The sequence below is a fragment of the Thunnus thynnus genome, chromosome 4 (assembly GCF_963924715.1).
Source record: "Thunnus thynnus chromosome 4, fThuThy2.1, whole genome shotgun sequence".
Taxonomy (NCBI): Eukaryota; Metazoa; Chordata; class Actinopteri; order Scombriformes; family Scombridae; genus Thunnus; species Thunnus thynnus.
In genome coordinates, this window is record NC_089520.1 from 9,851,338 (window position 1) to 9,873,890 (window position 22,553).

A 22,553-nucleotide genomic window follows, 5' to 3' on the forward strand; every position below is an offset into this window, starting at 1 on the left:
TAGCTCAAACAAAGTTAGGATTAGAGTGTATATTCAAGAATTATTTAAGAGTTATTTCTTCAGAGTTTTTGGATGACATTTGGATTGTTATGGGAAAAGTTTGGGTTAGTGTGCTAATTGCATATCCAAATATTGTTTTATGAGTTATTTACATATTCTGTGTATGGTCATTGAATCTGCATGTCAGGTGGTGCATGACCAGCACCCCGCCTCTACAGAGCCAGGAATGCAAATAGTACCTCTAGAGGTATCATTTTACACTTGATCCTTTGGGCACAGAGGAGCAGTCATCAGATCACAGAAATGAAAACCAGACAGCGTGCTACGGTCAGCTGAGACCCATTGACAACAACATTCAATAGGATCAGTCAACCATTCGTCGCCACCATCACTGCTACCACTATGCCCATTGCAGAGCTTTTGGGAGTCCAGTTCGACATGCAGCTGCTGTTGAAACTGAGTCTATCTGTGGCTGCGGTGCTTCTGGTGTCGTGGGCCTACAGATTCTACAGCTCCAGGGATACGAAGAAAATTCAGCTCTGCGACAAAGACAACAAAGAGCCACAAAATGAAACCTGCCAAAACTGCAAGAGAACACTGCAATGTCAGAGCTCACCAAAACATGACACAGATGATGGAGACAAGGAACCCAGACCCTCAGACAAAGACTCAGCCACTGATGATCTGACAGCTGACAGCACCAAGGAAACGCCAGCGAAACCATGTCTACTCCAAGCTGAAAAGAGTAAGGATGCATTTAGCATGTCACATAGTGACCAACACATTAACATAAAAGGAGAGATACTTGCTCGTCAGAAGCAGGCAGAGGTTGCCACCAGTAATATTTTATATGGATCTGCTTTGAACCTTCCTCATCCAACAGAGAGTGGGATGTCCAGTACTACAGGGCGGCGCTCCCCTTGCTTTCTGCAGAAGCTAGAGGGCAGTGTGGGTGTGGGCAGGGAGTTAAGGCAGGACTTGGAGCACCAGGGGACCCACTCCACTTTCTTCTCCAAGGCAGAGATCAAAGTGGAGGATGCTAACGTGGTGCTGGAAGGAAAAGGAGACCAGATTGTGCGTGGAAAGATATATGATTACTATGTTGAGTCCTCCTCTCACTCTATTACAGACTCAAATACCGTGCTGGGTCAGTATAAGAGGAACTCAGAGTCACAGCCAGTGGAGTTTGGAATCCGTAGCAGCAGCAGCCTCATAGAAAAACCTTCCTCTCTTAGCCCCATTATTATGCGTGATTTGGTTTTACCACAAAGCACTGTTGAGGATCCCTCCTCACTAGGAAGCCTCAAGCTGACGCCCCCTGCAAGGCCTATACTCCTACGCAAGGAGAGCTATCTGTCTGCAGCAGAGCAGTCTGAGCTTTCCATGCCCTTTGTAACTTCAAGAGCTTCAACTCCAATGACTCACACTCTGGCCTCAACCAGCGATGAGTCCATCTCTGTTCACCCTATGACCTGTCCCTCTACAGGTAGCAAAGGCCTTAATGTGAGGAAGGGGTCTGATCTAGAGACTGCAGCAGGAATCCCATTTTTACACTTTTCAGCGAAAACTCTTGATGGCACAGATTTGGCAAGCTGTAAGAGTAAGCTTGATTTGGGGAACTGTTTGGAGGTGCTGTGCCTGGCCAAACAACAGGGCCAGACCTCTGTGCAGCAAGCAGCCCTTGGAGTCATGTCAGACAACTACCTCCAGGTGCTCAGGGACCCCAACCTTTATGGGCGACTAATGGCTGGTGAGCGGGAACAAATCCAAAAGCAAAGAATGAGAGGGAGAAGGTTTGTCATGGTGGCAGATATGGACCCTCAAGACTGGGCGAGGAACACAGGAACAGAGACAGTAGGGAGGAGGAAGTCCAGTGCAGTGTACTATTATGATGACTACAAAGACGCCTGGCATACACTTTGCTTGATCCCTCAGGAGGTCATCTCTAAAGCCTGTGCCATGTGCACAATGGATAACTACTTATTTGTGGCAGTGGGCTGCCAAGGCACAGACAGAGAAATGACACCCTCAAAGCGAGTGTTTTGCTTCAATCCTTTGACATCCATTTGGAAGGAGATCAGTCCTATGAATGAAGCCAGGCCCCGCTGCAAACTGGCAGCATTGGAGGGCTACATCTACGCCATCGGAGGGGAGTGCCTCTCCACAGTGGAGCGCTATGACCCGCGATTGGACAGATGGACATTTGTGGCTCCACTGCCTAATGATACATTTGCTGTGGCACATCATGTCACAGTGTGCAATGGAGAGCTTTTTGTTTCTGGGGGAACTCTTAGATATATGCTACTGCGCTACAGCCCCAAAACCAACACCTGGAGGCCAAGTCTGTTAGTAGGCAGCAAAGACAGAACTGCTGATATGATGGCTGTGGGGCGATTTCTGTATCGGTTTGAGGTTAACCCACTGCTGGGTATCAGTGTGTACCGCTATCATACAGTGGCTCGACTGTGGTATGAGTGCAGCTCCAAACGGCTCCTCCACTGCCCTGCCTTCCAGTGTGTTACGATGGATGACACAATCTATTGTGTCAGCCGCCAGTTCACCATGAGGTTTGAGGCTGATGAGATCTCTCCTGCATTCAGAGATGAGGATTTGAGTGTCCTCTCTGCAGCGAAGGGCATACTTTTCCCCTTTGTCCTTTCACTTCCTGATAAGAAGCTTCGCCAGACCAGTGTGTAACGAGGATTCAGTTTTCCATTGATGATAAGATTAGGTGGTGATGGAGTATCCCTACAGAACCATACTTTACATTAAGTTTCTTGTTGACTGAATGTGTATTGCTTGGTACAGGTTTATGCTTAATCCAGCCCAACCCCAAATGTTATTGCAAAATTGTAACCACAATGCTGTTATTTATTTGAGGTGTTATTAAGATTACCTTTCTGCAAAGCCACAAAGCTTCTGTTTCTTACCATTACTATTTTTTTCTCTTAGACAGGGTAAGAAATGTGTGTTTCTTATGTCTTAGTCCCTGGCAATAGATGTAAAGTATTAGAGTCCTAATGGCAGTCAAACTACTGTTTGCTTAGATTTACGCAGGATGTGCTGCCATGTAAATTGTTTGCTTCCCTGATTTGCCACTCCTTCCTGCTATTAAGTTAGTTTTATATCATTCCAGATGTTTAACCTCTGTAGCCGTAAAGATAATTCATAAATAAGTCTTAGAGTAAATGAGTTCTTTCGAGTCTAACACATTACAGAGATTGGGCAATATAGTGACAATCTATCACTGTGCTCCACTGTGTAGGGCACAGATATAATTTACACAGTGGCCTGGATACAATGCAATTATCTACAGTTGCTCTTTAAATATGACAAGATGTAAATGGCTGTGTCATACAATATAAATAGGTGAGCTTCTAAAAGCATTTGTCACTACTTCTGACACTCTTCCAAGTCTCAGACTTTTTATAATTTTAGTCATTCTCCTTTGATGGCCAGAAATAAGTGTATTTCTTTTAATCTTGACTGAGCAGTCTTTGTTCATTGTACCAACTAAATATCTTTGTTTTGTATTGTTTTAAAAACATCAAAGAAATATATGAATTTGTCATTCATTGCATATTAATCCACATTTAGTGAATAATAGTATTAAAGTCAAATGTCTGTTCCAGTATTTGTGTGACTGATAACCATAGATAGAATAACACAGGAACAATCTTAACACTTGTGGTTTATTCTTAATTGTTGAGCAATTACGTTAACAATGGAAATATGCATAAGAATTATACAAATATTAAATCGGTCATTGTTGGCTCATTTAAAATCAAGTCTCTCACTGTACAGACTGGCTCCAAAGACACATTGACAGGTTTCAGAGAGTGATATGCTGCTATAGCACCATCATGTGGCTCACAAAGCAAATACAACAATGTTTTGGGTTAGACATGTTGAGTGCTAGACTTCCCACAACACAGAGGCATCATGTGACCTGTAGGCATCAGCAGCACAGTCAAGTGACTAACTAGCTAACAGTAGGTGAAACAGAGGGCTTCAACTGAACTGAAAGGCAGCAGGCAGGCAGGAAAAAGGGAGGCAGACGCAGATGGTTGACCATCAAACATAAGCATCTTTGATTCTTCCTAATTAAACACTTTGATTCCCTGTAATTAAACACCTAATGGAATGGGAGTTAGACACATCCCTTCAGATGTTGCTTTGGATGACTCATGGCTTCTGGTTTGCCTCAATACTCAGGTCAGTTCTGGCATCAACACTTGTTTTATTTATTTTTTTTCTCTTTCTTTTCTCTTTTTCCACATAGTATCAAGGGTAATACTAACAGCCCATTCTGAGTTTCAGATATTAATTGTGCAGGTAGAGAAAGAATTTGCATTTAATTATCCTCTGGAAGGGTGGACATAAATTATGTCCCCCTCCTTTCTCCTCCTAGTGCACGCACACACACACACACACATATTCATATATATATATAAAACTGAAACTACTCACCACACAACACACAGTAAAGCTACTGTAGTCCTCACAGAGACATTATGAGAATCATGTTTCATTTTTTAAATTCCTTTTGATTTCCCAAATGGTCTGCTCTGTTAATTTTTTTCATGCAGCCAAAAAAATAAAAAAAGAGGAACCACAAAGCAGCACCACCTTGAGCAGAGTTTCTAAATTAACAAGCAGCATGTGAGGCATAGTGTTGTCTCTATGTCTGTTCTGATAGTGGAAGTAGACTGAAACAATGATCTGGGACTTGTAGCAGCGAGTGCCGTCTCAGATCCAGGTCTTTGTTGTTGTGATTGGCTGTGTGAAGGTGGCTGGAGAGTATGCGTGAAGTCCTGGCAAAGCGGCTCTGGCAGAAGGCACTAAGTGGGTGCCTCTGGTATGCTGACCTGTACACAGTCAGTGATGGGAGGTGTGACTGCTCCTTTTCCAAACGGTGCTTTGTGGACTGCAGTGGGCCAAAGTTGGTTGGAAGGGCTGTAAAGGAACACAGAGGAAAGAAAGTTAACTGCCATGTTACTGCAGCCATTAATTACACTGGTGACTGATTTGGAACAATAAAAGGCATTTGGGGCTATCCAGATTTCATTGTTCATGAGCACAACTGCTGATGATACACTCATAGCACCGGTGCCTGAATGGTTTAATATATAATTTCTATGTATATCGTGTACTTTTAAGCAGTGGTGGCGTGGCAGTTTAAACTATGGTCTTACCAGAAATTGGATGGTCAGACCTCTCAGGCTGCCATGTCAAGCTGTCTCGATGCCAGGGTCGCTGAGTGGGCAAAGCATTGATGTGCTTACGCCCATAGCTCTCTTCATACTGTGTGACCAAGTAATGAGAGGATGGTGGGCCATGGTGGGCAAAGAGCAGCTTGGATGGAAGTCCCTGGAAGACAATAGTAGTCACGACATAGTTAGCCTGTATCCAGTGGCCTTTACGGGATTATGATATAGAGGGCATGACCTATTCTTTTACAATAATCTTCAAGAGGCTCAATATGTGACAGCAGCAAATTGCTCTAACTAGCTTTTAAGTGCCCAGTAGGACTGATGATTTTACACATTTCTCATGACTGCTGAGTCCGACCAGAAACTTGCTTTCATAAAGAGTTTTATCATAGGCCTTTATCTTAGCCATCAATATTATGCAGAAGTGGCCACAATTTAGAGAAGAAAGCCCTGACTTGCAGGGTTGTGACAGGCATTCAATTGGTGCTAATGCCATGAATGAGTAGTTAAAGGCTGACCTCAGCTCTCAGCAGGGCAGATCTTCTCTCAAAGTCGTCTGGCTTGAAGTCCCAGTGGGGCCGGTAGTCTACACGATTGGTGCTGTTGGCTGTCTTTGGCTCTCGAGTGAACTGTGTTGGACAGAATAAACAGACATCGCAAAAAGGAGTGAGGAGGGGGGGATATATAGGGACTTGAGCAATGAGCCTGGCGCAAGGATCAGCAAAGCTCACACTTCACTATCGATCTGCACTGTTCTACAGTATTTCTTAAGTCGTTTCTCCCCTCAGATCCTGAACCAGCAGCCCGTGACCGAACCTCACGTCAATGCAATTAGTCTCCAGCTCTAGCCTCTCCCACCAGGAGGCTGTGCTGATGTAGCTGAACTGAGGCTGCCTAATCACTTTGCTATAGATTTGACTACCAACTGAGGTGCTACAAAACCATTGGCAGGCTGCCACTGGTATGGCATTATGTTTTGGATCTGCAGCAGAAAAAAAAGCACTGATAGTCTGTGTTCCCACATCCAATTGAAGTAGTAGGTTTAAACCAAAACATCTTAGCACTGTGAGATAGTGTGCCCTGCATTCAGGCTGAGCCCTGAGCCACTGCCCTCTGATAACCTTTGGCGAATGTTAAAACTATTTGGAATAAGCAGACAAAATGCTTACCTGAAGTCTTTCTTCCGCCCAGTTTCCTAATAGCACTTTGTTTGCATACTTCTGTTCTATTTTCCATCCAGTTTGGGCCCACTTATCCTGTACCGTCCCTTTTTGGTTCATGCTTTACCTGGTGTCAGACACACCGGATGAAACTGAAGCCCTATTAAAACATGGTTAGCTAGTCAAACAAATAGCATGTAGGTGCATTCACCTGGCCTCATAATGGGATAGGCAGTGGAGGGGAAATAGAAGAGCTCTGTTGTTATGGATACAGCAAACACTGAAAGGGAAGGCAAGCAGAATATCCTGAAAGATCCTGGGAGATGTCTTACATCTGTGTTAAAAGAAATACATTCCTTAAGGCTGGGGCATGACATTTACTTTTCAGCAGTATAGTGTATATTGTTAAAATGGTGCCAGAAATGGTTTCCAGAAATTGTGTCCTCAGGCTACTTTCCATTTTTTGGAATAAAACAGATTTTGTTTATTGATTTGTGTGGGGTTTTGTCTTCTGTGAACAATACACTTTTAATGAAGAAGAACACTCTGCCACACTGGAGGCAAGTTTTGTTTATTATAATGTAAAACAAGATGGAAAGTAAAGTACAGTGCTATGTTTATAGTGTCTTTACATAATTAACAACACTATCCACAACCTGCCCTGCTGCAGGAAAGGCGAGCCAGCCCTGGTTAAAGAAGTTAATCATGCCGTGAAAACCATCCATCACATGTTGCCAGGTGACATCTTTTTCCAAATCCAGCAGCCGTTTCTTGTAAAGAATCCCATCATCCCTCAGGACATCATATTCACAGGTTAGGATGAAGGTGGGCGGGGTTTTTTGAATGACAGCATCATCTGCCAGTAAAGGTGAGACCTCAGGTTCCAAACCAGCTTTGATCGTGTGATAGACCTCCCCATCATATTCTGGGGTTGGGTGCTCACAGAAGCCCCGTGCGAGGCACTCAGGAGGTAGGTTGGATGGGGAGAGCCACTCCCTGTATTGTGGCCTGAGCTCAGTCGGGACATGGTTCCCTTCTAGCACGTCTTGGCACACAGACATGTCCCCATTGATGTACTGCAGGAAGTAGAACGCCATCCGGCCACGAAACAATATGGGCACAGTATGATTTTGCTGGTATGAGGGCAGGTTGAAATCTGCCATCTGCAGGGCTGGGTAGATGAGGACCTGAGCACAGGGGAATGGCAGATGTCTGTCCTCTTTCCTCGCCAGCCTTTGGCACAGTGCTGTTGCCATGTTAGCCCCTGTGCTGTCCCCTCCGACTGCCACTCTGTGAGGATCCACGCTGAACTCTGCCTCAGCCACAGACAGGAAGTGACACATTGCTGTCTCACAATCATCCAGCTGGGCAGGGTATCTGTGCTCAGGGGCTAATCGGTACCTAAGAGGGATGAGAGGGAAGACAGAGGGACAATATGTTGTATTCTGGCTATTTAGTAGACATAACAGGTTTTGTGATTTGTGAAAAAAAGGTTAAGTACCCAACAGAAACCACAGTTGTGTCAGACTCCATGGCGATGTGCCGGCAGACTTCATCAACAGAATCTGGTCAGATTTAGCAAGACATCACAATAAAGAGTTTAATAGGAAGCAATCAAGTTATGCAGACAGAATTTTTTTTTTCCTCTATAATATTTATCACTTTTTCTGTATTCAGACAGCATATCGTCTAGAGAATAAATTAGATTCAGTAAACATTATCTTTTATTCAGAGATGGTAATTATACTACATTAAGGTACAATTGTGTAGTTTACATGAGTATTTCTGTGTTATGAGACTTTCTACTTCTACTCCATTATTTCAGAGGAGACCATTGCACTTTTTATTTCGCTGCATGGCTCGAGTTGCCTTTATTTAGTAGTTACTTTGCACTTACAGGCTTTAAAGTTTAAAAAATATATATATGATATTCTTACAAATATGAGTCATTGTTTTAGATAAGAGTCCTTTAACTGTATAAAAAGTGAATAGCACCACATGGATGGGAAACACATTAAAAATATTGTATACACATTGATGCTTAAATATTTTGAAGTCTCGATCCAAATGTGAAGCACAGGATAGACCTGCCCAAAACCAAAATTCAAAACATGGGATTAGAACGGGATTAAGGATCTAAATTACAGTGACACCATTAAATCTTAAATCATTCATGTTGCCTGATTCCATAAAAAGGTTTGTTTACATGTTACATTTTGAAATTTAGCTGGAAAACAGGCCTACATGTTCAGTTATGATCAGCTGACAAACACAGATGTGTTCACATACTTAAATTATGGTTTTCTATCAATAAATCAAAATAGCTGTGACTATATATATCTATATATATACACCTTTTTACACTCTGAGGTTTCTACTTTTACTAATTTTTTTTTTTTTTAATTATCTTAACTTTTTATACCTATGCTGCCCGACACCCATCCTCCTCCATGGAAATACACAAGACCTCTTCTCAAGCCATCACAGACAGTGGTGGGTTCATAGACTCGCACTGACACCTCAGAAAACTTCAGATCCTTCACTCGCAGGCCTGGGGGAACTGGATTTAAGCGAGTCAGAAAACAGGCCACAAACCATCGGATAAAGCTGACCTGGTGACAAATACCAAGACGGTGTAGGATTCGGCCCTGTTAGGAGAAAAAATCTCAGATTTACCACAAAAGGGAAGCGATGTTAAAAACAAAAATGTGCTCTTGATGGTCAAAGTCAAAATGAAAGTTATTCTCCCTAAGAAACTGTATTTACTATGACAACATCAAAGCAGGGCAATACTCGACCTTGTCTTTGTTTGCACTTTTGTTACACTTGATTTCTTATCTAAAATTTCTCTGATCTAAGCTTTATCAGCTGCTAGAGGACAAAGAAAGGACAGCCATCTTTGACAAAGGACTAAAGGAAAAGAGGGGACTTTTTTTTTTTTTATCTTGCAGAAGCAGAGCCATTTTCCTTTACACTAAGGAATAAGTTAATTTAATAATAAAATGTAATTATGACAGATATAATAAAGCAATTGTAATTGCAGGAAACATAAAATAATAAGCACCAACAATTCCATTGAAACTGTAGATACTCACCACAATTGCTATGCCAACAAACAAGCCATGAACCATGTGCAGTTTCCCACTATTTGCAACCCCACGAGGAATGTCTGAATTCATCAGCTCAGAGTACACAAGTCCAATTACCAGAAGGAGGAAGGCTGCAACAAGAGCAGCGAAGCCAATTATTAAAATTGCTGTGCCGAGGTCCATGGTGTTGCTAGTCTGCCCTGCTGAAGGTAAGTCATTAGGAGTAAATGTTTTATCTACCTGCTTTCAGCCACCTTCCACCCCTCCCACATCCGCATGCTATGCGTTCTGACCTTGGTTTCACTTAATGACATGTTTGGCTGCCTGTTGCCTAGGAAAAAATAATTATATTCCTCAACATATTTATAGCTGTGTAGTCAAAGTAATTACATGTTTCTCAAAGAAACTTTGGTTGTTTCTCCGTGGAATATTTTCATGGTAATAGAGTAGTCTTTTTAATTACTCATATATTTCCATAGTACCCATTCAGTTGCCTGCCAATCTCTAGCAATATTTTTGCAGATATCTGATGGATGTTCTTTTCTTGTTTCCTTATATGTCCCTGGTGCTGAGGGAAACTGTTGCTTACAGCTGCACTCGACAGAGAGTGGCATTTTCATTGTCTGGTGTCTAAGGGAAGAAAATGTTCAGAGATGCTCCCAGTGAAAGCTGACTGAAAACTCCCTTATCTGAACTTTCCCTACTGATCTGTAGATGGCAGTGATAGCATGAGTATAAATAAACAGTGCCCTCTAAAACATACATTTACATTCTTGCAGTTTATGTGCAGGCTGAACCCATTTGCCACACACGTTAATGTATATCTTCAGACCTTTGTCTTGTTTTTGCAAATCTACTGGCTCGTATTTAATTCCACCTCAGCTGAGAGTACTTTGGTATACTGTTACCTTCCAATGCAGCTTGACTGTGGGTTCACATTTTGTAAATCTCAGAAATTTCCAAGATGAAGACAGCATCTGGAGTCTTGTTATCTTGGAGTTTTTAGCAACCCCAAGAGCCTCTCTGACTTCCCTAAGTAGCTGAGCCCAGCACAAAGCAACCATTGTGAGACTGCTCTTTAAACCCATCCCAGTTGCTGAAAAAGCCCTGCATTCAGCGATACCCAGTAAAAAATCACAGTGCCAGGGCCAAAAATCACAGACTGGAATTTTGTCTGAGGCCCATGAATTCATAAGATTTGTTTAGGAGGTATTCATGCATTTTTCTGTTTGTCACCCTGCCAAGCTTCTGAGACTGGGCTGACCTATTTCCCAAATTGCACTGTCACACACAGAAAGATATAGCTTGCTTCAAAAAATACTGTTACCACAACAAATTGGGTTCAAACAACTGATGTGGCTTTGCACACGAGACCGCTAGGAACATAGGGGCACACTGAATTTTGTGTACCATCAAATCAGCAAAAACATGTTTACTCAGTGAGACTCCTACCACGCTTATTAAACTGAAGACAATATTCGCTGTAATTTATTATATAAGCTTCTGACACAGTGGCACACAACATGTATTTTGAGGCTATGAATTTGACTGCATGTTTATCAAAGTCAAAATAGCAAGACTGAGGACAGCCGAGATTCAGTGAACTATATAGGACACATCAGTAGACGTCTGTTTCATCATGAGGTTTGAATGAAGGTTGGCCGGTGGAAAGGTGACCACTTTAAATCTGACTTTGGTCAGTTTTTGTATATTTTGAAACAGATTTTGCATATCTGTCTGTCCATCTAACTATTATACTTTGTTCACTTATTTTGGGGGGTACTATTATGGTTACAATTGACAGGTTTCTCAATTGTTTGTGTGTTTAGTGCTTTGTTGACTTTTTGATTTTTGATTTAATTAATTAGGAGACTGGGATTAGGATTTGTTGACCGGTCATTTTTATGAAGCCCTTCACTAATTAACCCATCTGATACCCTTACATGTCAGTATTTTGGTTGTTGATTTTGCATTTGTCAGTGAAGCCTGTTTACATTGATTATCTGTACGTTATGTGACGAGGTTAAGTCTGAGTCAATGAATACAACGAAATTAAACTATCCCAGACGAGATTGGGCACCCACCTGGGACGCAGTGGGGCGACCACTGCGGGGCCCCGGACCACAGATTGAGAACCACCGCTGTAGACACATGAAGGGGGTGGGGAAGAGGCAAGTACGCAACCACTCAGGGTAGACGGGCACTGGAGCAAAATATTCATCCCCACTTAACATGTCAATCAGGATTAATGCCCTTATAAACCTCCCCTTAGGTTCATCCAGGTCCTTTCACTAGTGTAGCCCATCGAAGCCAGGGCAGAGGCGGTAATATATAAGGCAGGACAGGACAGGAACACAACACCAAAAGCCCAGCGGTTTCAGTAGCGCACACCACGGAGCGTCGCCTGGACTTGTGTTTCACATTTCTGCGTCTCTAGCAGTGGTTGACATGCGTAATGACTGATCACTCACACATTTCGACTGCCTGATGCATGTCGACTAACATGTCAGAGCTCCTTGAAGTAACACAGTTCGGCATTTTCAATATTTTTTCGCCGGTGGATTATTCATGCAACGCTTTCTGAAGCTGCAGATGAGATTGTTTGCATGCGGATAAATTCGCAGGAGCTCATAAGTCGCTGTTTCTGCACTGTGCTCACTTGTTGGAGGATATCAGTAGTGCACGCAAACTTGCAGCGTAAACATTATACTTATCTGCTGCCCGCGAGCACTTTCCCGAGATGGATTTGAAGAGCGCGTGTCGTATGTTTCTTTTCCCGGTTCAAATGCTCTACTATATAGTCAGAGCAAGTTTGTTTTCGCTGTTACCAAGCAGAAGGAAGGACCTGACCAAGGAGGTGGTATTGATCACCGGTGGGGGACGAGGCATCGGTCGTCACCTGGCTAAAGAGTTTGCCAAGCAGGGGGCCAAAAAGGTAATTTCAGTTTCAACTTGTTGCACCCACATTTTGTCTTCCGCTCCTTCCAAAGCATCAAATTTCACAACAGTTATTTTGCGAGGAATCTGTTTTGACAGTCCATGCTTCTGCAGATATTTGTGTCAAAACCAGCATTAGTAGTGGCAGCCTGAATCCCTCACATACCTTCCTGCTACCTCAGGTAGCCTGGTCAGGTTGTAAACGCTGCCCCAAGTGTATTGTTGTTTCACTGTTACATGAAAGTAGGGATCATGACCTCTGTAGTCTAGTTGGTCCAGTGAGACTAGAGACACTGCCCTCAATTTTGGTTCAAGTATTACACAACAGCTTGGGTCAACCAGAGGGCAGGTCTGGGCAGCCTTTATGGCTGATTGATGTGATTAAGTGCAGTACTGGGCTGACATTCATTCTGCTAAGGTCTAGGGGGGCTATAGTATGACTGACATGTCTAGAAAGTGTATTATCCACACATTTAGGCAATGACTCTGTGTGCCAGTATGTGTGTGGGTGTGTGTATTTTGGAGTGGGGGAGAAATGTGCACAAAGCCACACTGAAACTGCTTCAAAGCCATTCAACCCTGCTATTACCCTATCATAGTTTCTCACAATTTTTTTGAGAAGTCTTTGCACTGTTGTAAATTCTGCCAACATATCACAACACAACAGAGGCTCCGTAATGCTTTTAATAAAAGCCAGATTAGGTTTTGTTTTCAAGCATAGCATGAGGGCATGAGATGCCTTTTTATGGAGTGTATGAAAACCAAAGTGAACCCAGCAAAGAGGAATAGAGATCAACAGATTACATTAACTGAGATTTTTCTGTTGCAAAAGTGGCCATTCTAACCCATTACAGCAACCGCAGTACAGTGTGATCAGATGACAGACTTTAATGAGGTAATAGGTTAAAAAAGGTCAGAAATATGATGAAAAGTATTTTTATTACAAGACTGAGGCTATGATTCATCATCATGTTACCCAGCTGGAAGTTGAGTTGAATTAACATGATGCTAACCAGATTTTGATTAGACTGATAAATTTTAAAGGTAAGGGATCAAATCCAAACATAATTTTATTAATACACTGAGTTGGTCTAATCCATTGGATGTCATGTTTGTATACCCTTAAGTTGGAAATCAGTATTCACGTTGGAAATCAGTTTAAAAATAAATCCTCCAGTCGTGCCTCTTTTCAGAGAATCACCCCTCCCATCCAAACCGTACACCGCCCCCCCACCACCACCCCCACCCTCACCATCCTTCACCCCCTAACAAGGAGCCGTCACTTGGGCCTGAAATGCTCTAGTGGCCATAGACAGTTCCTCATCACTGCAGCTCAGGCTAACCTCTGTTCCCATCATCATTTCCAGCTACAGTTTGTCTACCAATCCAGTGGGTGAACATTACACAGCTGAGTGCCTGATGAGCCGCTGGTGTCCCTTTAGCAGTAATGTGTTAATACAGAGCAGCTCTATTTTTGATCACCTCAGATGGGATTCATCATTACACTTGGACGAAAATGGTGGTAATTTCCCTGCGAGAAAGCACTGAGCGGCCCAGCTGAAAGCTGCGGGTTGTAATTATCTGTACATGTGTGACATGGGCTCCACTTCTCGGATGCTCTCTTAAGGCGCAATTTTAGCAGCTTGAAAACATTGCTAAAAGCTCAATGAAACACTAACTGCCTCCCCCTGTCTTCGAATGCCATCTCCTTGGGGAAAGAGCAAGAAAAAAACCGGTGGGTTTTAAAAGCTTTACTTTGCAGCTGCACAACAAAGGATGTCACCATGCTTTTCAGCACCCCATTGTTGGGTATTATCAAGGTGTGAAGGCTTTGAAAACAACACCTGTGGCAATGTGTATGACAATTACTCCCTGCCTAAAGAGATGCTAAAAGGAAATAGGACAGTAATTATGAATAGGGCTAACCTCTATGAACTTGCGCTCACCCCAGTTTGAGCCCCTTTGTGATTGGCAGCCGGAATTTCCTTTTCCTTCTGTTTGGGCTTTGGTGTTTTTACGGTGTGAGGAAGACTAACTACAGCGTTGATGAAAGAATCCGGTGAGAAGGAGAGCTGGGGACTCATGAGGGGAGCCAGGTCTTCTTGTGTGCTGTTAGGGGGGAACTGTTGCAGAACAAAGCTCTGGAACAATAAACGGCATCCAAGTTCAGAGCACAGGGAGAGGGCTTTCAGAACAATCCCTGTAAATAGCGACAACTTTAAACAGCATATTTCTTCAAAGCCTCTTTCCAAGTTTTGTTCAGTACCACAACAACAACTCTAGAAAAAAAGTGTTTGCAGAAACAGAATTTTGTGTGGTTACCATTACACAAAGAGATCACCACAATGAAGATGAACCAAACCGAGGTACTGACAACAGGTTTGTGTGGGTGTGCGTGGGTGTGTGTTGTGCTGGAGGCGGGAAGCACACCGCTCCCAGCTGGGTATTGCCCTGCAACTGACCTTGCTGTCTCCGCAGTAATTAGACAGCGGCAGGCGACTGCCTCCTGAACTCCTGCTGCCCCCTCTGTGTGCCGCTTCTCTGCTGGTCCATACAATGGGTGTGAAAAGGAGGGTTCATACCCACCCATACATTCAGACCTGAGAGATAAAGTATCACTGTAATTCAGCCGGAGCCACAGTGGACACAGAGACGTACACCTCAGCCAGCATTGAGTGGCATCTGCACTCTCTCTCTCTCTCTCTCTCTCTCTCTCTCTCAAGGTCTTGCTTCAAGCTCTGCAACATTAATTTGTTGATTAGAGAGCTTTTACTTGCATCATGTATTAATGTTAAGTCTTGTTAGGCATGCCTGGTTAGAACAAGCACTGGTTTATCACTGATTGCGAAGGGAGCTTGTGGAAGATCAATCAAAACTGTTTTCTTACTCATTCTATCTAGATAGCAATTTGGCCAATGCTTGTTTGTTCTGAGGGTCCTGTGTGTTGTGATGGGTGATAAACCTAATGAATTAAATAACATTTTAACAGGAGCGCACAGTTTGAGTGCTGACTTTTAATGAGAGCTGTCGGCTTTGTTTGTAAGGCTCAAATCCTATTAAAAGCTTTCAGTTATTTATCAAGACCTGTCTGCCTTCACTGATTACTCAAATGGGCTTGCAAATGAAGCAAACAAAAAATCCAATCAAAAGCAACTCAAATAAGGGCTGTTGACAGAGGGAGCCAAAACCCTTCTTGCTCCGAAATAAAGGACCCTTACTGCTCCGAAATGGAGAACACATTCCAGACTGTAATCTTTGATGCCCTTACAGCTTTGCACTGTCAATATTTCTATGTTTGGTTTGCCTCTGCCACAATTACCATTGGACAGTTATGGATGCATTAACACCGCATTTAAAAGAAAACCAATACAGTGAGTTTTAAGGATCATGCCTGTCCAAATTAGCATACTGCAGTTGTCAGTATGTTGTGTTTGGACAAAGTCTGAGTACATTTTAATAGACTGACACAGTCTGAATCTGTCCTGTTACTGCAACATGACAGGTTGTGCAAAAGACAATGTGTGTCCATCTATAACAATGGAACCCGGCATGTGGCAAGGACTCGTGCTTATTTAATCCCCTACGTTTATTCACTGAAAGTACTGTTATTAAGAGTGTTAGCTATTGTAAAGTCCTAAAATTTACTACACCGCAGATTCAGTCTTACCATCCACAAGTAGAAAATATGACACATTATGCTACATGCTCACTTATTTCCCTTTGTTCACTTCATCTTACATGTCTTTTATATTATGTTTAATAATTTGATCTCTAAGACTAATAAATCAATTCATATGCTGATCCTGCCAACTCACTATATGGATGTTTACACATAAACATTGGTATAAAACAATGGGAATGACAGGCTGATCCATGGGCTAACATTGGACAGACATGCTCTCTTTTGTGTGTGTATGTATACACACACAGTCTCCCTGTCCCTCAGATACACAAGATCACTTTCCAGAAGACTTTTTGCTCAAATATTAACCTTGGTCACGGGCGACCAGCCAAATCCCACACTGGCGTCCTCAGCACTTCACACACGCACTGTTTTCAGACTCCCTGACCAGAAATGACGGGGCTCATCTGCCCAACAGGCCGTGTAATCTCTTTGAGAATTTGTGTTTGAGAGATGAGGAGGGCTCACCCCCTGATTTCATTACCTTTCCCTGACCCCAAAGACTGACAGATCTAATTGCCCAATCACTAGTCCCCCACCTCCATCCAACCCCATGTTCCCTGCTCAAATGACCGGCCTTCATTTAGTCTCCGGGTGGATGAAGAGACAATTCATTCACACAGCAACCCCCAAGCCTTTAATCTTGCTCAAAAACTATTTGTTGGAGTGAAAATGGCCTCTCTGTTCTCTGAATGAAAAGAGCATTGCTGCTCAAAGATCTCTACAGTTCTACCAGGTCTCCATGCCAGAAAAATTGTGCAAAACATACATAATGTTGTGTTGATGACTGAGCAGTACACTCGAATTAGCATCTGATCTTCTCACAGTCTCAATAAACAATGTTTCTGTCTTTGTTTCTAACCTTTTAAAAAATATTTTTGCTGTCATTTGCTAGGTGATCTTATGGGGCCGAACAGAAAAGTGTCTCAAAGAGACAGCTGAAGAGATCACTCTCTCAGGAACAGAGTGCCACTACTTTCTGTGTGATGTGGCCAATCGGGAAGAAGTTTACAAGCAAGCCAAGGTGGTTAGAGAAAAGGTAAACCAGCTTGATATCTATACACATTTGCTTTTGCACAGAGAGAAATGTCATTTGCACACAGTGAAACACATCATAAAAAACTTCCCTGTGATGCGTCTCTGTCTCCCCTGTATGTATATTGGCTCTGAGCTGCTCTGTTTCCCATCTGGTGTATAGATTACTCTTCAACTGAAATATCTGAATAAGAGCGGGGAATGTTGCTGACAGCTCTGCTGCAGCACAACTGTATCATCTCATGAAAGCAGACAGAAAATGCATATGATCTTTGGCAATGGTAACTTTTTTTTTTCTCATTATTCTTTTTCATCTCAGGTGGGAGATGTTACGATATTAGTGAACAACGCAGCTGTAGTCCACGGTAAAAGTCTGATGGACAGCGATGACGACGCCCTTCTGAAATCCCAACACATCAACACCATGGGACAGTTCTGGGTAAGACTTGCAGAAATTAAAGCAGAGGAAGTTTGCATGCAGATGTAGGGGAATTCCTCCTAGTAGATTATGCTTGTCATTTTCATAGTTTGATTATAGCATGGCAGTATATACAGTAGGCACCTCCAGACTTGTCAATCATGACTGCTATTATGGCAGGTTAAGTGGGGTATTTCCAAATTGCGTCTCAGTCCCTGAAACATCAGAGGGGTTTTGGAACTCATGGCATTTTTATTTTGAATAGAGATCAAAAGACTGTGTCATATGCAGACAGAAATGCAATTATCAACTAAATGGAAATGGAAATATGATCTGTGGTTACACTGTGGGCCTGTTTCTCCTTTCTGCTCCTCTTTTTGCCCTACTGAATATATTTCACCTTCTTTTTCCACCCTCTCTCCACCTTGTCTTTATTATATCCTTCATTCTCTCTCGTTTCTTCTCTTGTCTCAGACTACAAAGGCCTTCCTGCCTCGGATGCTGGAGCTGCAGCACGGCCATGTAGTATGCATAAACTCCATCCTGTCCCAGTCTCCTATCCCTGGGGCGATAGACTACTGCACCTCCAAGGCTTCATCACTGGCCTTCATGGAGAGCCTGACGCTGGGCCTGCTGGACTGTCCCGGCGTTGGCTGCACGACAGTGCTTCCCTTCCACACCAATACAGAGATGTTTCAGGGCATGAGAGTCAGGTGAGAAGGCACCCAAAAGTGAGAAGCAAAAGTATATCCTTCTCACTATTGTTTGCTTATAATCTGGGAATTTAAAGATGTCATGTGTAACAGTTTTTTATCCCTTTTTAAATTTGCAGTGTATTTTACATGAAAAAACAAAACCATCACTTGGAAGATTAGCTGCTTGTGTTGGCCTCGACACTTGATTTAACATTTTGTGCCATAAAGTCAGATTTTAATGGAAGTCAAATCAAATCATCCTCTTCAGTAAAGCAAAAAGAGATGTGTTGAGTTAGTGTGGTCTAAATTGATTGTTAGAAGTATTTAAATCACAATATCACAAATAAATTATTCAATTTCAAACAATAATAAATGCAACACTGGATAAAAGTACCCCAAACAACAGAGGTACCCTTTGTTAATTTCTGTTGTTCAGCTTATTACAGTAGATTATAATGAAATACTGTGCAAGTGCTGGGAATCTTTTAAGTGGGAGTTTATCACTTTGCAGAACCCTCCTGGTTTTTATAGATACTCCCCCTCAGTTTTGTAGCTACTAAGAATGTTCTTGGTCAACTTGCCCTAAAATAAAACACTAATCAAAAATAGTGGCACCATAATGACACAAAGAAATAAATTTTGCTTAGTCACTCGGTCATTGATTCATGCATTTGTTGTTAGTCTGTCTGTCCCCTAGTGGCCAGCTTTTAAATATGACACTAAACCTTGATGCTTTAAACCTTTGTAATAGGTGAACTGTGCAAGGTGCTTTGCATTTATGACCCGAATGTTCTTGTTCAGGTGGAAAAGATATGTTATGTACAGTTTGATGCTCTATGCATGTCTAGCTTGCTAAAGCAAGCCATGTTGGCACTGTAATTTCAAATGTGTCTAAGTGCTGGTTATGAGCAGTGGTGTTTATACCTTGAAACAAATGAAAACCCAAAAACGCACAGAAAATAGGCTCTAGCTCTTCCAGTTTGTCAGCATGGTCACCACTTCATCTCAACACTACTATCTTTTTTTTCATAGATTTCCTCAGCTCTTTCCACCTCTCAAACCTGAAGTAGTTGCCCAGAGGACTGTTGATGCAGTCAGAGCTGACAAGGCTTTTCTCTACCTGCCCTGGACCATGCATGCCCTTGTCATTCTTAAAAGGTAAAAAGTTCACATGAATCATTTGCTCCTTTTTTATCACCATAATTGATGCTAATAATCTATGCTTAACATTCCATTCCTGGTCTTTCTGCTCTTTCTAGCTTCATGCCACAAGTTGCACTTGAAGAAATCCACAAGTTTTCTGGGACTTATACCTGCATGAACACGTTCAAAGGGAGGACATGAACCTGGACAGAGGTTCAGAGCGAACTCAACAGCTCTGGGTTACAATTAAGGAAATATGGACCTTGCATCATCTGGAAGTGGAGGATGCCCCATGATAGTGTGAAGAGAAATACTTAGGGGACATTTGCAATGTGGTTGCTTCTACAGGTAGAATTATTGGTCCCATTTGTATGTGTGTGTGAGTGTGTGTGTGCCTGCACATGCATGTTTGTGTGTGCGTGTATCATATGGAGGACTGAGTACCATTCTCACTTTGAACAGAAGCCATGTATAGTTCTGTACCAGTAGTTATTCTGGGAGTTTTTTTGTGACACTTGTTTTAGTCTGTTTTTACGCTTCTTTTTTTATTCTCGTTTTAATGTGTCTTTGAATCAAAACAAGATAATAAAATGGAGTTTTAGAAACGCACTGTGTTTCTTTGTGCATGATGAAAATAGAAAAAGTGAACACTTGGGAGGTACACATTGTTTTGTGTCTGCGTTTTGACTCCCATGGCAGTAAGATAACACCTTTGATTTATTCCAGGCATGAGATCAGTGACTGTGACAGACGATGTTGTCAAAACATAAAACACGCTCGAGGTGGCATGTGTATTCTTGTTTGTTCTCTACTGTCAAAAAATGGTGAAGGGGGATGGTGTAATTCTCTATAAGCATAATGAACTCAAAACAAGTCGGTCAGGACCTCGCCCTTACACGTGCAGAGTGGTCTAACCTCATTCGGTGATGTGAGGACAGGCAGGAGATTTATTCGTCGAGCCCAGGAAGGACAGCAGTCACCTTCAGTAAACTATTGTACGTTATGAAGATTATAATATATCAAATTTGGTGGTGTTAACTGCTACATGTTTGTGTTACTAGGTCATATGTTGTAATTATGATCTTTTTTTCTTGTTTTTTTCTTTTTTAGCAAAACCCTAGGGGCATATGTTCCAGAAAAAAAATGTGAAAATATGAATCTGAGCACATTCCAAGGTTTTAGTACAAAACAGAGGGATGGAGATGTGGAAATTAACAATGAATGAGATTAATCAATGCCGCACAGTCTCATAATTACCGTTTTAATGAGGATATTATTTAAGAACTGGAGAAAGCATGTCTTAAGACTGGAAAGAGCCAAACTTGGTTTATGCATTGCCAAAGATTTACCAAAAAAACAACCCGAAATTGCAATGAACAAAACATCTGTATCCATGGGTCACTTGCAAGGTTTTTCTCATCTAACACTGAGAAAATAATCGTGATATGACCTCATGTAGTCTGACTGAAAACCTGCATGAGTAAAGACAATTTCAACTCCAGTAGAGTAAAATAATAATTCAACATTTGGGAAATATGCTTATTCACTTTGTTGCTAAGAGTTAGATGAGAAGATGGACACCATTCTCATGTTTGTACAATAAATATGAAAGCACAACTAGCAGCCACTTAGCGTAATTAGCATAGCAATGACTGGAAAGCAAAGTGAAACAACTAGCCTGGATTTGTCTAAAGGTTAAAAAATCTGCCTACCTTTAGAGGTATTGAGAACAGTATTGATCTTCTTACTATCTAACATATAACTATTTGCAAGAATGCTAATAAAGGAATAGTAAAAATATATGTATATAGTTAAAGTATAACTTGAAAAAGCTTTGGGGACACAGCAGCACTTTGTTCACTCAACTGTGTCCATGGCAAGGATGTTAAAGATTATAGGTAGATGTTCCATTACTGTGTTGAAATATCTCTGAATTGAAAATTTAGGCCATTAGATCATTCTCAATCAGCAACACAGAATTATAGTTCTTATAATTTATGGAATCCATTGTAACAATTCTGTTGTTGCTTCTCCATGTAATTTCATTGGTATCCACTAATATTTTAGTAACGACATAACATTTCAGACATGTTGACTGAGATTGTATTTATTGAGAATACATAAATAAAGGTACAATTTGATCATAACTTTAATATCATCAACAAGCAAGACATGGCTTCTCATTAATAAAGGATACAGGCAGGCAATTGGAAACAATTTGAATTTTACAGAATAATACTCATTGATGGAAATAAATGGACTGAAACACTGATTTCTTAGCCAAGAGCACAAGTATTTTTTACAACAGTTTCCCATCATGCACATAGTCAGCACCAAGAGCTGCATGTGACTTTGTTTCATAGAATTTTCATGGCTCACACAGTTGACTGCAAGTTGAAAGCAAGTTACGACAGAATTTCTCAATGTCATGGCACAGAAGATTCAGGTTCCCATAATCCTGGACAGACTTGAGTCATCCAAGAAACATTTTCTTTTTATTACCTAATGTGGAACCTTGGGTATGCAACAAACTAGATTAGTCATTAAAGATCCCCTCCAGACATGTTTAATAATAAAAATTATTAGGGATTAAGAGCTAATAAGGTTATGGAATGTTTAGTGCTCTTTTTAACATCACAGATGGCATACAGTGAATCTTACCTTGTTAATGTTTAACATGATGAGCCTCAAAATCTGACCAAATTGGGGTTTATCACAATAAAAGAAGGTAATGCAGTAAAAATGAAAATACAGCACTGAGCTGCACAGTTCTTAACCTCATGTTTAGTCTTTATTTTAATCTTTATGTTATCTAGACTAGTCCACATTTGATTAGGAAAACAATACCATACATTTAGAACTATATAGCTGGGAAGTCCTCAAAACCAGTGTCTTTTTCAAATGAAACAATGTCAATTCACCATTTAGAGTTACCACAGCCTACAATGTTACTGTTGTGTATTGTATCTTGCATGATGTTCTCTCTCCACTAAAAGTTTCAACACCTTATTTTACACCACATGAAATGACAATTAATGTTATTTGACAAGAAAAATGTGTTTCGCTTTCACGCTGCAGTTTGATTAATGCGTTGTCTCGTCATAAAAACAAGTACTGCCTTATCATCACCTGAAATAGAGCATGATCATTTTGTTCTTTTCGTTTGCTTACTGTGATACGC

The 22,553-nt window shown here is 41.6% G+C and overlaps 4 protein-coding genes across 6 annotated transcripts; 2 read left to right on the plus strand and 2 right to left on the minus strand.

Annotated features, from left to right (window-relative positions):
• The first annotated feature begins 290 nt into the window (after positions 1 to 290).
• Positions 291 to 3,657, plus strand: klhdc7a (kelch domain containing 7A). Its single transcript, XM_067586500.1, has one exon. It carries the CDS (start codon positions 403 to 405, stop codon positions 2,695 to 2,697), a length of 2,295 nt encoding a protein of 764 aa, XP_067442601.1. The 5' UTR covers positions 291 to 402; the 3' UTR covers positions 2,698 to 3,657.
• A 45-nt stretch (positions 3,658 to 3,702) lies between these two features.
• cfap107 (cilia and flagella associated protein 107) lies at positions 3,703 to 6,493 on the minus strand. Its single transcript, XM_067586044.1, has 4 exons — positions 6,383 to 6,493; positions 5,732 to 5,842; positions 5,196 to 5,370; positions 3,703 to 4,956 (listed from the first exon to the last, which is right to left on the minus strand). Exons 1-4 carry the CDS (start codon positions 6,491 to 6,493, stop codon positions 4,682 to 4,684), a joined length of 672 nt encoding a protein of 223 aa, XP_067442145.1. The 3' UTR covers positions 3,703 to 4,681.
• Positions 6,494 to 6,927: 434 nt separating this feature from the next.
• Positions 6,928 to 11,696, minus strand: aadacl4 (arylacetamide deacetylase-like 4). 3 transcript variants are annotated; one of them, XM_067586503.1, is made up of 5 exons: positions 11,547 to 11,657; positions 9,469 to 9,593; positions 8,796 to 9,021; positions 7,875 to 7,938; positions 6,928 to 7,774 (listed from the first exon to the last, which is right to left on the minus strand). In XM_067586503.1, exons 2-5 carry the CDS (start codon positions 9,550 to 9,552, stop codon positions 6,991 to 6,993), a joined length of 1,158 nt encoding a protein of 385 aa, XP_067442604.1. In that variant the 5' UTR covers positions 9,553 to 9,593; positions 11,547 to 11,657; the 3' UTR covers positions 6,928 to 6,990. The 3 variants fall into 3 exon arrangements, with proteins under 3 accessions (XP_067442604.1, XP_067442603.1, XP_067442602.1); XM_067586502.1 differs by lacking the exon at positions 9,469 to 9,593 and having other exon boundaries at positions 11,547 to 11,696; XM_067586501.1 differs by having other exon boundaries at positions 9,469 to 11,667.
• A 79-nt stretch (positions 11,697 to 11,775) lies between these two features.
• dhrs3b (dehydrogenase/reductase (SDR family) member 3b) lies at positions 11,776 to 19,981 on the plus strand. Its single transcript, XM_067586504.1, has 6 exons — positions 11,776 to 12,397; positions 16,977 to 17,120; positions 17,436 to 17,555; positions 18,009 to 18,247; positions 19,262 to 19,387; positions 19,489 to 19,981. Exons 1-6 carry the CDS (start codon positions 12,203 to 12,205, stop codon positions 19,571 to 19,573), a joined length of 909 nt encoding a protein of 302 aa, XP_067442605.1. The 5' UTR covers positions 11,776 to 12,202; the 3' UTR covers positions 19,574 to 19,981.
• The last annotated feature ends 2,572 nt before the right edge of the window (positions 19,982 to 22,553 follow it).